Source organism: Oncorhynchus nerka, linkage group LG28, assembly GCF_034236695.1.
Source record: "Oncorhynchus nerka isolate Pitt River linkage group LG28, Oner_Uvic_2.0, whole genome shotgun sequence".
Classification (NCBI taxonomy): Eukaryota; Metazoa; Chordata; class Actinopteri; order Salmoniformes; family Salmonidae; genus Oncorhynchus; species Oncorhynchus nerka.
In genome coordinates, this window is record NC_088423.1 from 38832864 (window position 1) to 38849275 (window position 16412).

At 39.5% G+C, this 16412-nt stretch overlaps 1 protein-coding gene across 6 annotated transcripts in view; it reads right to left on the reverse strand.

The window, feature by feature from the left end:
- The window catches only part of LOC115113210 (transcription factor COE3), a 77697-nt gene extending 64543 nt beyond the window's left edge, over window positions 1-13154 (reverse strand). For all 6 annotated transcript variants that reach the window (XM_029640595.2, XM_029640592.2, XM_029640594.2 and 3 more), the window contains exons 1-6: window positions 12450-13154; window positions 12029-12185; window positions 11654-11717; window positions 11197-11252; window positions 9345-9418; window positions 7507-7575 (exon numbers count right to left, since the gene is read on the reverse strand). In XM_029640595.2, the coding sequence (XP_029496455.2) occupies window positions 7507-7575; window positions 9345-9418; window positions 11197-11252; window positions 11654-11717; window positions 12029-12185; window positions 12450-12580 (551 nt within the window). In that variant the 5' untranslated portion in view covers window positions 12581-13154. The remainder of the gene's footprint in view (window positions 1-7506; window positions 7576-9344; window positions 9419-11196; window positions 11253-11653; window positions 11718-12028; window positions 12186-12449) is intronic.
- Between the last annotated feature and the right edge of the window lie 3258 nt (window positions 13155-16412).

Here is a 16412-nt window from a genome sequence, read left to right on the forward strand (position 1 = left end):
GAAATAACTTGTCACTTTTAATAAATGACACTGGTTCAGGACTCTTTCTCTGGGGCTTTTCCCTCAGATCCATCCCAGGCAACCCTTGGGGCCATCTGAGCGGCCAGAAGACCTGCTCGTTTCCTTGAGGTAACTGATGACCCCATCCCACAATTCCCCATCTTTGTCCTGTGACCCCACGCCATGGGAACAAGACCATGTCCGATGCAATCCTCCTCCGACTGCTTCCCATCTTAATCTCAGCCATGTCACACTACAAATTGCTACATTCAGAAAATGGAAATAGATTGAGGTGGAGATGGAGGGAGGGAGGGATGGATGGATGGAGGAAAGGGAGGGGGGTAGTGGCGTGAGTGTGCATCGACAACCGATCCCATAACAAAAGTACTGGAGGAAAGAACGACTCGGGAGATCCTGGCAAGAAATCACATCACGGTGAACATATTGATCGGATTTACAAAACCTCCAGCCTAATGCGGAACAAATGGCATGGGCGTGAACTGGTACTTAACCATAAAACCCCAGCATTACTCCGTCTCCGATGAAATACCGCATAAAGTATATCCCTCACCAGGGCCTAATGTGCTGTTTTAGGGCCAGATACGACTGAGGTTGACCCAACAGTTTGTTTGACAATTAGGGGGAACCCAATAAGGGTTGAATGGGAGTGAGAACATGCCAAAAGAAAGAAAGACTCGAAAGAAAGGAGACCCTTTTTCAAAAGGAAGAAAAGCATGTAAAAACAGTGCGCTGGCCGATCTAAATGTGATTCATAGGATGCGGGGATGTTTGAAAAAACTTTTTCACCATTAAATCTTTAAGAAGCCAAACAAAGACTTCTAAACAGCTACAGAGTTTAATTATAAAGGAAAGCTGTTAAATATTTGAGATCGAGCGACATGTTTTATTTAGGTTTAGTTTTCAATAATGTACAATATTCATTGTGCACTGTGTTACACTTGTGCATCGTGGAAATTCATTTCAAATGAATTCATCGCTACAAATATTTTTCAAGTATTATGTTTGATTGTAATGGTATTTTAGGGCAGCTTAATGTAGAGCGTTACCATGATATTCCACAGAGTTATTGGATGTAATAGGAGACAATGGAACTTCATCGAAGCAGAAAAACACAAACAATCAAAATTGTTATTTAAAAATATCACTAATTTTACAAATAAAATGTGTGTGTGTGTGTGTGTGTATGTGTGTGTGTGTGTGTGTGTGTGTGTGTGTGTGTGTGTGTGTGTGTGTGAGGGGCAGTGTTGCGCTTTGTCCAGCCTTCATTCCATCACACCAGCTCTGGCCTTTTTTCTGTCAGCACAGCGAACCAGGGGAGTAGAATGAGGGAAGAGAAAGGGAGAGGAGAGGGAGAGAGAGGTATGGGGTGGAAAGGGGGGAGAGGTTGCCTCTGCGGACAGATGGAGTGCTCTTTCTCAACACATGTGGAACCATGTTTCGTCTTTCACTGCCGTCAAGCTGGAGCCGAATCCGTCGCTCTGTTGGTCCAGACTAGTTTCTTGTACAGCACACCTCTCTCTCTCTCTCTCTCGCTCTCTCTCTCTCTAACACACACACACATACACACCTCCTTCTCTCTCTGCACACATGTTAAAGTCATCACCCCTGCTCAGCACTAGTAAAACACAACACCCCCATCTTCTGTGCTGTTGTCAAGTCTTGCCATTAGCTGATGCCCCTGGGGAATCCTATCCCAGTGAGGTGGGTCTCCCACGGGAACACCAGGCACCACGTTACCTTCAGACGCCACTCATGTGAACCCAAACATGAGAGCATAATTTGGAAAATATAATTTATACTGTGCGTCTTTGTAAGTGTCTTGACATTTACAAACTGCGATAAAACCAACATGAGGGAGGAGGGAATAAGAAACAGAGCAGAATAATTTGAGGTAATGTTTTGCTTGGTGAACAGTATTACCCAATCCTGGATGTTGGAACAGTGGGAAGGAGTTTCTGGCTCCAAGGCTGCAGAGAGGGTCTGGGTTTCATTTTTCACCAAGTGCAAGCCAACAGAGAGCTGCCAAGTACAGCTTTCGCTCTCAACACTTCCTGCTCTTCCTACTCTGGCTCAAAAGGAGACAGGTTTCACTCAAACATCACTCTAGTCCAGTCAGGGGTGGCCAGTTTCTTCTCTCCTTTCTCACAGGGTGAAAAACTCACATCTGTCATATGAATTACATTGAAAAGAGCCGTAAATAAAACGCGAAGAAGGAAATAGTATTATTGAGGCATGAACATGAAAAGTTAAAGTGTTTGTGGATGTGGATGTGTGTGTACATGCGTATATGTATGTGTGGTTGCATGCGTTCATGCGTGTGTGTGTGTGTGTGTGTGTGTGTGTGTGTGTGTGTGTGTGTGTGTGTGTGTGTGTGTGTGTGTGTGTGTGTGTGTGTGTGTGTGTGTGTGTGTGTGTGTGTGTGTGTGCATGTTTTTCCCTAAAGGCAGCAACTTTAATTGACTGCACTTCAAAACTGTATGCTCACCATACTGAGCCAAATACAATTTCTGTACTGTATGATGCAAGAATCCATGAGCTACACCTCCAGGATTAGGGCTCCCGAGTGGTGCAGCGGTCTAAGGCACTGCATCTCAGTGCCAGAGGCGTCACTACAGTCCCTGGTTTGAATCCAGGCTGTATCACATCTGGCCGTGATTGGGAGTCTCATAGGGCTGCACACAATTGTCCCAGCGTCGTACGGGTTTGGCCGGGTAGGCCATCATTGTAAATAAGAATTTGTTCTGACTTGTCTAGTAAAATAAAGGTGAAAATAAAAATAAAAACAGCACAACCTGTGCATTGCTCTGACCTCTGCATTGTTTCATTCTCACTTGTGGGTGGATGGTGAATTACACGACATATACAGTGCAATTTTATCACCTTTGTGAAAACATGTCATTTACAGTAGGTAGTTAATAAACCAGAACTCTCTTCACAGGTTATCAAAACACACATATTTTGTCCGTGTGTAATTAAAATGGTGTCTGAAATCCTTTTTGACAGTCCAGGGCTTTAAATGACATTAAAGGAGACAATGAATTAAATTTTGCTTAATGTCCCCTTTTGCTGATTCTCATTTACATAGCATTTCCAACGTAAAAAGCTGACCTTATAAATACTGGCATTTGTTCAGCTTGGGAGTTAATCACACTTTTGCAAAAACCAGATGGGAACACACCAACGCACCAATTTTTGTATTTGTTGCGTAGAGGGAAGAGAAAGCATATGTGGTCCAACGCAAAGTTATTTTGTTGCAGACAAACATCTCAGACATCAAGCCACTGCACTCTGGGATATGACCTAGTAGATGTTCCGCAAATGAACGATAACGCACAGTCATTTAGAAAATACAGCACACTAATGAGCAACATAACGAAAAGCTAAGCAAAATTTGCATTAGGCCAAAAACTGAATTGCATTAACACATGAACAGGTGCGGTGAGGCCTTTATAAATGAGCTAAATTAATAAAAACCCTCCCACAGCACAGCCATGTGTGCTGATGACTGAAAAAAATCTAAAGGAAAAAAAACAAGTCAATGTTATGAATTATTCAGTAGCTGGGCGGCCTCCAGAGGTCAAAGCTCTTTGACCTTTGTGACAGGAAGTGAAAGGGAACGCGGTTAAAACTGGAATAAGTGGAGCTGACATCTTTTGGTCTGGTCCACGGTCCTCCTTTCTGAATGGGAGTGTACATATACATGGATGTTAAGACATGTGAACATACATTAGATTCAAAATGCATGTATGGGCAGCGTGAGCTCTGAATACACATTCCCTCCTGTGCTATCCTCACCTAATATGCTGCATCTCCACTGTGATACAAGCAACCTTTGTACTTTGGCAGCCAGAATGAGTCGCTTTCTTTCTTTCTTTTTTTTCCAACAGGATATTCTTATTTTGTATTACAAAATGAATGTGTAAGCCTGGACCATGTATCTAATCTTTCACACAGGAGAAGACAAAATCAATATTCAGGAGAGTGAAGATAGATACCAGGGCGGAAGAGTCATCACAAATTGAATTATGTTTGGCGTACACTGCCCTACACATACTGTAAATGGGGGAACCACCTAATCAGATATTGGGCACCTCATCACTATAACTATAGAGACTCAAATGACTGCCTGTATATACCCATGCCCCCACTAACTTTAAGGCGTCACTAGCTTAAAGACGTGACATCCCCTTTCAACAATGACTTCATAATGGGAAGATATGATTCAAGCCAACTGTGAAGTACTGTAGTCATAGCAATAGTGATACAATTACCGACCAAATTCAATCAGTGTCTTTTTGTTTCTGCAAGAGCCAACATAGTTTCCAACATTCCTGATTAGAAGAGCAAAGAATACACACTAAAAACAAATAGTTTGTATAGTGTCAAATAAGGGTTATTTGGCTTGTAACCAAAGCAGTTTTTCGGTGCTATATGGAACCTGGTTCTATAAAGAACCATTAACAAAAAGTTTCTGGTTATGGTTGCAACCCTTTTGGGGTCTATACAGATGTATTTTTTATGATTCTTTATAGAACCACTATGGATGGTTCTATAAAGAAGCTTTATATGTTCTATAAAGAACATTTCTCAATCTCAAAGGTTCTTTGTAGATCCATTACAGTTTTTTTTTATTCTGGTTCATTCAACAAGTTGAATCAGGTGTGCTAGCTCTGGAATGACTGGGGGTGAGAACTACTGACTTAGTCAACCACTTAGTCAACACAAAAATAGTTTTCACAAACCACACCCCAAAATAGTTGAATGAGCCACCAACCCTAAATTTGATCACCCTGATGCAGGAGAACTTTCCTGCAATGCAGGAAATGTAAAACGTTTAGTGTATTTTGGGTTTAAAAAGGCTTCTAATGTTTCAGACTTGATTTCCCTTAGGAAAAATGGAACAACCTATACAAAGAATGTCAATTAATTATAATCCACATAATAATTCAAATGTCCTGTTGCTGCATGATTATTTTCCTGCTGTAACAAACTGCTTCAAATTAATATCCTACATCTGTAATAGACTTTAATTTTACAATCAGCACAGAACATAGGGTCAGCCTTTCACCAGCAGTACAGAATGTCCCTTCACACACACAAGCTCACACACATGCAGACACACACACACACACACACACACACACACACACACACAAACACACATAAAATAATCCCTTTCTTTCCCCAGAAAACAAATATGAATAATGTAATGACATCAAAAGTCACTTGTGAAATATTTAAAGCTCCTCTAGCCCTGAAACTCTGTGACAGCTGTTAGGCTTATACTGTATCTAACAAACTTTTTTAAAGAATTCTTTCCCTTTAAAAAATTCCTGAAAATCTGCATCAAACTCAGAGAGAAAATAGGGTAAACAGATGTCTGGCTTGACCACAGGAAAATTGGACACATTTGGAATGATAGGTTTCCCAAACTTAGTCGGATATGCCAGATCCATGGGAACGCCAGTTAATGTCTTGATAGATGCCAGCTAGCTGTGTATGCTTTCCCCTTGTACCATCTGGGAAAATGTTACAGCGAGGAAATGCCATCAATGATTCACTCCAAATCTGTTTCTTAAAGGTTGGGCTATGCTACTCTTTCTCTAGAAAATGTGGCAGAGCTGAAGATGTTTTATACTGTAATGTAGGCAGCTATCTAAGACATGACTGATTCAACAATCAGTCTTTTTTTCACACAGTCAACGCTCAGCTCTCTTCAATTTAAAATAATCACTTTTAGCCAGAAGCAACCACAGCACAGGTGCCACTCACAATTTGCATGAGAAACAGACAGAAGAGTTTGTAACATATTGAGGCTTCACAAAATCTCACCCATATGTTCACTGAAAATGACTGTATCGGGATGGTAAACTGGGTGACATGTGTATGCAGTACAGTAAACGTCAGTTATTTTGTGTTAATCCCGAAACTCCACAACTAGCCTTGTTGCAACCCCCTCTAGTCAGTGGGAAGTCAATGGGAAGTAGTGTGGGACTGGGAGGGTGAACTGATCTGCTCATAGTTACGACATGGAGACAATGGGAGGGCCTAATGAGGAACATATGCTTTTGTGATTCAACAGACCTGCTCATTGTGCAAGGAAAACGATACCCTACTCCCATTCACTCCCGTCACAATAAAAATCTGAGCCTTTTTTTCAGAGCTGGTTGAGCTTACAATATCCATCCGCTTCTCTTTTTTTCTGCTTTGCATTCATTTTGGCTATTGTACTTATGTTCCCAGTTTTGTCCCACAGATTGAGGAACAATAGAGTGTGAAACATAACTCAACGAAGGCGCTGAGGCAGAACATATCAAACTTAAAAGCAGCAGAAATCAGTGAGATGTTTATCTCTCATACTTCGTTTCAGTGTGAACAATGTATCCAAAAACTACACTGGTCTAATAAATCAGATAATCAACTTCATGAGAAGGCATGATGAGAGCCATTTGTGCATTTATTTGAATGATAAAGTGTTTCCTTGGGCCGCTCAATTTAAATCACATACATAATACCCATAACATAATGTTACATCCAGTCCTACATAATAGAGGAACACCAGCTCTCCTAGTAGACAGAGAGAGAGAGGCATCTAGAGAAGCAGTAGCTGTGGTAATCCAGCCAGGCAGGCATCCATGGCAGCCCCTACTTCCTGATGCATGAGAAGCTGCTGGAGTGGCGGCAACAACTGTTCAGCCCTATTTGATTACTAATAAGAGAGTTGTCCCCTCTGTCAGATACCAGGCATTCTCCACTAAGTAAACAGTGATTCTGGCTAGTCAAACATTAGCATTGCTGTCTATCCCCACGCCATGGTGAGAGTTAGTTAGGCTCTATGGTGAAGATATTCCCTCCTACACACTCGTGGGCACGCACAAACGCACCCACATTCATTTTTCAGCCGTGAGATAGAGGAGTCTGAATAACTGTTATACTGTGTGGAAGGAATGTAATAGCCAATATGCAGTTTATGTTCTCTGAATATCCAAATCCTGTAATCTATGTGACATACCGTAACCTAAAGGTTCAAAGCAAAATCCCTGGCACAAACTCTTATCACAACAGAGCCCTAACCACCTTCACACACAATCTTAGCATTGCCGAACCTTAGAGAATAGTAAAAACTAGATAACGACCACTTCGATAGACAAAGAGGAAATGAGAGACAAATATCATCATAAACCCCTTAGATAATTAGATGAATACCCCACCCAATGCACCTGTGATTGAACACCCCTCTCCAGGTGGTGACTGCCCCTCTGAGCACAGGTAGCTGGGAAAGGTGGTGACTGCCCCCCCCCCCCCCTCACCTGCTTACAGAACAATCAGCCACAGTTCCCACAGAGTGGACCAGAAGGTTGGAGTCAACCCACCTGGGCACCCCAACACTGCGGAGTTCTCACTCACTTCCCTACAGAGCATAAGGCTGAATCTAACACAGGTCACAATCACAGCAGCATGGAGAAGACATGGAGCAGAGCCTACCTGTCGATGATCACAGGGTCTGACGGAGTCTCGTTCCTGTTGCCGCAGCTCTTCTTGTCACAACACCGGCTAGGGGAAGAGAGAACGTTTGAGATCACAACAGTGGCTGTTACTGTTTAGAGTGAAAGTTAGACCCTTAAAAAAATGTATGTTGCTTTCTAAGGCAAAACGTCATTGTGTTCATTTTGGAAAGAAAAACTAATAGAGAAATAACATACACTAAATCTATCCTTTCATGGATGCTGATAGAATAACAACATGTTGTGGTAAAGTGTTTGCCTTAGTGCTTGAGAGGAGGGAAGTAGAAGGGAGGGGAGGGGGGATTGGGCCAGGAGGCAGGGGAGTCACTTTTCACAGCTTCAGCTTTTGTTTACCTCTAATTGCCAGGCTGCTATTTCTGGGGGAGATGCAAGAGGCCACCCTCAAACCAATATTTCTGCGGGGCATTTATCAATTACGACCTCAAAAGCACTAATCTATCCTTCATCACGTTTCCACCATCTTTTCTCTAAACCTACACTATACCTCCAGTTCTTTGATAAGGAGCTTTAATTCAAACTGAAATTAAACACAACTATACTGCTGCTTCCCATTTGAAATGAAAATGTATATTTGTATAATGGCTGCAGGTCTAAATGATATTTGATGCCATATGGCAAGGAAAGAAAGACAAAGCATTTTTCACAACATGCAGACAAGAGATAGTTTGAGTGGATTTTACAATAATACTGCATAGAAGTGCAAACATATACTTAATGCTTTACCAGAGCAAAAGAGAACAGAAGAATACACTCATGGAGTAGGCCTAGGATACTCATTACCTCATGCCTTCTTGAATGATTATAGCTTTCACTCAGTGAGTAGGTTAGTCTTCATATGCCTTTACAGAATGCAATTTCTCTTTGACATTGACAGTACAGATTGCCTCTAGAAAGCACCATATTCCATGTTAGATTTGGGCAATATTTAGGGACACTTCTTCTACATTTTGTGCCTTTAATGACTAGATCATTCAAGACTGTGCAATGTTGGTGCTTATTTGTGATATGTCAATAAATAATCTTAGTATGGCAAAAAATAAGGCTTTGTTTATTCATTTACACTTAATATTCAACATATTGATACAGCCTAACTAATACAACTGCACCGGTTATACTCAAATAGAGTATAGGCTAGTCTTGCACATCACGATATATCCTCTTCATGATATATAATCAATGTCAAATATCACCATATTCGATTTAATGATATTATTCCACGTGTCACAAATAAGTGATGGATGCATGTAAACTATTTTGTATGAGTGATGAGTTTATGTAGACTTATTAAAAAGGCAAATCATTCTCAGTTCTAGGTTAATGCACTTGCTCTCAAACAACTTGAACAATGCGACAGTACAACAAAAGAAAGGTTAAACCGACAGTATCCGAATTCAATTCTCACAAATCTCACAATGAGCGCAACAATAAACAACATAAAACGGTGTTCCTTTTATTATCAACGACACCACTGAATAGCAGCAAAACATGAGAGATTGAGATTTTTACGTTGTTAACTGACGCTAAAAAGTTCGCTGATCACCAATGACAGGTGGGATCAACCAAGGCCTGACTCCATGTTTTGAGGCGCAGACTCACTGGCATCAGACTAATATTCATATATTCAACAAGAGACCCTGTAGGCTACAACTACCCTGGGTACCAGTCTGTTTGTACTCCAATACTTGTAGGCCTTCTCCGCATATGGCAATATGATAAACAAGTGTGGGAAGAAAATAAAGAAATGCACTGTATACTTCTTTAACAACGATGAGTTGGTGGAGAGAGAAAAAAACTTACCTGCACATAATTTCGTGCGTAAGAAGAACTCTGCACATTTCAGGGTTTTTGTCTTGACCCTCGTATATAATCGCCTTTGGGAAAAATAAAGACACGAATATGTAGGCTATATTAAATACATATAATGAGCAATTGTATATAATCATCTTTACAGTAACCTAAATGTAAACGGCATTTAAAACCGAATAGTCAAAAACAAGTGCCTCCAAAAATTAAACTACTGTTGTTATTGGTGAAAAAGCAATATGTCGTCACTGCTGCAAAACTAACACTGTGATACATTTTAAATAGTGTCATGATGTAGACCTAAGCCTACGAAATTAATAACATGTTACAATGTTGGTCCAATGATAATAACAGATGATGATGATGGTGATAATGATGATGATGATGATAATAATAATAATAATAATAATAATAATAATAATAAGTATAAGTATAAGTATAATAATAAGTATAATATTATAATATAACAACGTATATATTTTGTTGTTATAACATTATATTAAGAATACTTTTTAGGGGGAGTTTTTCATAAGGGACGATCCAATGACGTGTCATCAATATGGTTATAATCTGCAGATATTTGGGGGAAAGTGTTAATGGGCAATCTGTTGTTTATTTTTGAGCTGCTAACAATGATCTTTCTGTGGATAAAAAGCGGTGTCTGGCGGTGCGGTTGAGTAATTTTTGAGCATTGGCTGAAACAGATGGTGTGCAGCTATCAGTTGTGCCGCTCTCCCTCCCTCGGTTCCTCCCTCCCTCTATTCTGAAGAGTCGCTTTGCTCCCCTTTATTGAACTAGCCTACCTAGCGCAAAGACGCATGTTATACGGCACTTCTATATTCAATTGAAGACAGTTTGAATGTGTGGCCTATGATAAGGAGAAAAAAGACACAATTACACTCCGAAATGTTGACGTCCTATTCTTTCTGGGATGGAACCCCACTTGACTTTTTGACGGCTTTGTTTTTTGTTTGATGAGCACCGGGCGATTATATATACTGGTTTGATTTATGTCGATATTTGCAGCTGCAGAAACAGAGAAATCCATAAACTGCTTGTTCTGCGTCATTGACTCGGATCATTCGCAGAGGAATTTTCCCTCGGAGTGGTGGAAGCTTTAACGGCTCTATTTAAATGGATCTGCTGTAACCCTCGGTAAATTAGTAGTAATAACAACCACCATGGTGGAAAAGTCTAAAATAATCACTTTTTCTTTTTTCCCTAGTTAACATCATGTGATGAGATTTGGGGTTTAATTTCGTGAATTATTCTACGAGTGAAAGTGTTTTTTCAAAAACTCTTCCCAAACATTATATGTGTTTAATATGGGTCATGGGTCAAGTTTAGCAACATGCCTAAAAATCACAGATTAGAATAAGGGACTCAACAAGACAACACGACTTCTTGTAACTCCATATCAATAAAATAGCCCAGGCCTACTTTATTTTACAATAGCCTATCATATCTTATATTTTTTTAAATAAATAGGCAAAAAAAAATGCATTATATCATTATCGGAAGAAAGTAACGACATTACAAACCAACAATCATAATTTATATTGCATAGGTACACAATTGTAGGCTAAATTAATGGTAACTTAATGCTTGATTCATTTTACTTATGTGTCGCGCAAAAACAGGATATAGGCCAACACGCAATCTATATATAAAGCCATTTCAGTCAATGCACGATTGCATAAAGAAAACCCATCTCATAAGTTATACTACGCATGTGTGATGAATTGCACAGGTTGTGGAGATTTGCACAATTGCAGGTGATGTATAGAAAGAAGCAATGTTTCTCGTGTAAGCAAGCTGTATGAATATAAGAGTAAAGGTAGTTTACCTGCTTCGTCATGGAGTCGATTAACCGTATGAAAAGATCCTGTTCTGTTCTGACGCCTGGGGAAGGAATATAACAAGCTTTGGCAAAGGTGTAGGGATGTGTGAGATGTACATGAATGCTGATGATAAAATAAAAAATCATTAATATAAAGTATATAAATATGTATATATATATATTTGTTTTTATATATATATATTTTTTACTCAGAACATTTATACATCTATAATCTGCATCATAAATGATTTTACCTGGACATTTAAACAATGATTTAGAAAATAAATGAATTGTAAATGATAATAGGGATGATAACGATGATAGTGATGATGATTACAAAAATAATAATAATCATCATCATCATCATCACCATCATCATCATCATTATTATTATTATTACTATTATTTATAGGCTTTATCTTTTGGGTAATATTGAATTTATCTAAATAATTGTTTCACTCACCATTGCTGTACAACAATTGTAGTTTGTAGTGTATCCCATTGTTAGTTTTTTCACTGTTTGGTTCCTGAAAATAACCAACATTGAGATAGATGATGGTCAGCTGAAAATAAAGCATCTATCTATCTATCTATCTATCTATCTATCTATCTATCTATCTATCTATCTATCTATCTAGCTGATACGTCATCATTTTAAATGTATAATTTGTCAAAAATAAGACTTACAACCACGCTCCTATCATCGACGAATGAGGGTTAAAAATCGATATTGCACGTGACCTGCTTTATTGACCCACAGCCATCTCTATGTACGTCAAGTTCATTTCAAAGTAAAGATTATGAAATTCAATAAACGATATTCTCATGAAGCGCTTACTTTATCTTTCTCCACAAAGTCCACATAAGCTGTCCTTTCGATCTCCACGGGTTGACCCTGTCTGTCATACAGTGCCAGGACGAAATGGAAAAAATTGGATTTTCTGAGGTTGGAAGGTGGCTGCTTTTCATAATGTGCCCGTGCCAAGCCAACACCACTGCAGGAAGAAAACAAGAGACCATCTCGGTTAAGTATCAGACACGGGAGACAGATGATGGAGCTAATGAAAACAGTGGAGATGTGGAAACACGTTTGAGTACGAGAGATTTCTTGATTTGTCACAATAAGGGTAATCTGATGTAATGAAAGAGGGGAGAGCCGAAGGGGGACATTGGGAGACCGTAATTGATACAGAGTATTGAGGGGATTGAGGGTCGATATGAGAAATGCGTGAGAAAATCAGATGATTTGGCATGCGTACCTTTGGGCGGCTGTGTTCGCATCCACCACCCCAGCTGTGTGCATCCATGAGCGGACAGAATTCAACCCACCCAGCGGTTCCTCCTTCATCGTTGTCCCACCCCGCGATATAGTTTCCTGAATCCCAAACATTTAGAACAATTTACGTGCAAAGAGCCTCCTGTGAAATTCGGTAAATAAACGTCCAAACGTGTTATCCTTGAGGGTTTACGGGATAAGTCGTAAATGCCGTCTGAGCCTTGCAAGGGGAAAACCAGGTCCACAGGTCTCGCCTCCCTTCTCAATCCGTCCTGGGTTGCAGCGATGTGAACAATTCTCAAAGTACTCTACTTTAGTTGGTGTGGAGTCCACAGACTGGAAAAGTGACTTGTTCAACAGACTAGGCTTTTTCGGTGGCTATTGTTCCTTCTTTTTGTTGTGCTTATTCACAGAAAAATTCGATAGCTGTTGTTTGTGTGTGGATGATGCTCTCAAAGTAGCGACATCCCTGAAGCACCACATCCAAAACCTTCAGGACACTTGAATAAACCACTCCTGGTATTGAAAGGTGCTGCTTCTCCAAAAGACAAGCACACGCAGAAGCTGGTCACCGTGGAGGTGTTCCCGGTACACAGGAGAGGTGGATAAGGGGCCTTTCGCGTCGTTGCAGGATGGAAGGGAACATGCAAAACTAAGCCCTCTTTCCCCGAGGACTGAAATCTTTCCCGGGAGCCAAAACTCTAAACCCACGGGAGAGACTCAGTCAGAAAATGACGCTCATGGGGCGTGGCTTTTACCATATATGGAGCTCTGACGATTCCTGTCAAGCAGTGGCGCTCGACTGTTCGAGTATTAGCCTATAGAAGCAACCTGAGAACACTCGCTCTACTTTTCTCTTGCAATGTGGTGAGTTGATTTTTTTTCTTCAATGATATGAATTCAACGAGGTGTGACCATCACACAACATTCATTCACTACATTAAAAACCTATTCCTGTTATGGTCATTTGTCTATTGTGAACGCGTGCTTATGGTAGGCCTGCACATATTTTTTTAGAAGATTTCTAATTAGACATTTTCATAGTTTTATTACGTTATTTAATTGGGAGTATTATGACACATAAGATTGATATGGCCGGCAGTGAATTCACTAATGTGGGCTATGCTAACAAAAAAACATTTAATAGGCATACGTTATGCCTATATAAATCATGTTTTAGAAAATAATATGTTAAAATGATTGTCTTATCTTTGTTTAATCTCACATTTAGCCTATATTGTTTAATCAAAGAATCTCTAAGAATCTCGATAGGAATAAGGTCTAATCCGTAAACTGAGTGTATTTCACTGATATGCAGATATTAAAATACTAACAAAGCCTCGGGTTGTCATTCACTCCCATGCAGAGAAAAAGTTTTTAGCTTTTTTTGGAAATTGACCACCAGTCATTTACGTGTGTTCCAAAAAATATGAATCAAGAAAGCATAATGAGTGTAATTTAATTTAATTTATATTCCCTGACCTCTAATGTGATGAAGATCCGGATTGCCTTGTATAAAACATACTCGGACCATAAGGTATCTTTATTTTCATCTCATGACAGTAGAAGTCATATGTAGTGTAATGGTTTGATTGATTGGGGGAGAGACAATGTCCGAGCCTTGTATTCAGAAAACCCTTCACATTATTGAGGGCAAATAGGTGAAGGGGGAAATGGGGGGGAGAGAGGAAGAGGTGTAGCCTATATCCTCAGCAATCTATCCATCTGGTGCTGAGGGTTAATGGCTGCTGCCAAAGATAAATGAATAATAATCTGTTGCTTTCACCTCTTTTCAAGATCTATTGCCTTATTGCCACTCTGTATAATAAGATATATCCTTATATGTGCGTCAAAACAACACATATTTTTAGAAGGCATGAAGGTAAATGCCCCATCAATACGTTTGTTTGCTGTAATACTTGGCACTTCCATGAACACAAATATAAAACAGGCTGAGAAGCGGAACGGGACAAATTTGTCTGTTCATTTGAGATTGTCAACCTATCTTTCTTTACAGAACTTTGGCCTAGCCATACTGTGTGTTTTTTTTTTTATCATGGCTTCAAGTCGTTTATTAGAACTTAACCCCTAATTACACGCACCAATGCGATTTAAATCAGATTATCAAATTAGGAGACTTTGAGACAAATCCTCTTAGATCTGATATTGTTGACTGGAGAGGGAAAATGGATCTCCACACCCGTCACGTAGGTAACGATGATGTCCTGAAAGGGGGCTTTAAACCGTATTTGACAACAAATGCAGCTGCCCCGCTATTTCAGAAGACATTAAAGGAAAATGAATGCAAATCTGTGTTCAAAAGCCATCTGGACGTGGCGAGGGGCAGTCAGCTGCTCCACACACATGCGAGGAGCCTAAATCCGTCTCGACTCATTCTCCGGGATCATCTGCACTGTGGGATTAAATCGTGAAAAATGCCCTCGCCATCATTAGGAAAATATTACAATCACACGTTCCAAATCAAATAATGTTCTGTGTTGATCTCCTATTTTATAACAATGTGTAAAGTTTATGGATGAAGAATCTGATATTTATTATTTCTCTATTATTTCTATCAATCAATTTGTCTTAATCAACTTGTCACACAGGCTACAACCATTTTCTGCATATTCGAACAACATTTATTGTGGCATATAGGCCTACCACATTGAAGGTAAGTGGAGACAATATTCTTGAAGACAAGAGTCCTTAAAAAATCTTCATCATACATCATTGAGAATATGGCCTATTTTACTGATCATATTGAAATGATCACATTATAACAATGTGATGACCAAGATATGAATCCCCAAAAGCTAACATGGTGATGAAGCTGAATTTCTTCAGATCATTGGCGCGTGGCTCTTTTGTTCCATTGACTTCCAAGACCGTGTCAAGGGTGACGTCTTCTTTTTTGGTACGAATTTACGGGGCGAGGCCCTCATGATCTCAGTAAATTTACATGTAAATGGCGACATCAGCCGATGCACGTGCCACAGGCCAGCGGGCTTCCCAGATGTCAAGACAAAGTCAGACGGCCACTGCCCAGCTGTCCTGGACGGCATGGACTTTAGGACAACTATTATAATCACATGCATTGATTAGCCATCATGTTTTAACTTGATTGATTAAAGGATACCTTTGTGAACTTTCAGCATTTTTATTGTAACAAATGCATTTAATACACATGTACAAAATCCATGCATTAGTTTGTGTTAAAGCAGTCTAAAGTGTCAAATATAGGCCCAATAAACATCGCACCTATGAATTAGTTTAGAAATAGAAATATAGACTAACCGATAAAACATGTGCATAATATGCTCTTTTATTTTACTGAATAATTTTATGTTTATAAAGTTGAAATAGAAAATTCGTTTCAAAATTGCAAGGAGTTCACATTTACATCGGCATGTCCTTCATTGCTTTATTGGTTAAATACATATGAAAACGAAATCTTTATAGACATGTCACTTGTAGCATAATTATTTGCCTTACATTGTAGACATCATGTAGACCATCTGTTTAAAAGTCAATATGATATGACATAAAGGAGTAGGCCTAACATATACAGATAACCTAATAAAAACATTGGGCATAAGTACTATATTATGATTGACAATTAAATAATAATTCATAAGAAAATATGCATTGAATGGCATAACGAAAACACATATGGCCTACATTTAGGCCCACATTTCAGACATCTGGAAACCAAATTCTGAGCACGTTCCCCATATTTTTGTATTAGTTTAACCTAACAAAATGTTCTGCATTTTAGAGAGAAATTAGATGAAGATATCGGAAGACTGGGAGATGCAACATAGGACAGAGTTAATAGACAGCGCCCCTCGTTGGTTACAGTGGAGATCATGTGTCGATTGGGGGCAGCTGTTCTCCTCAGTGATGCAATTAATCGAATATTCATTTTTCACGCCAACAGAATGAG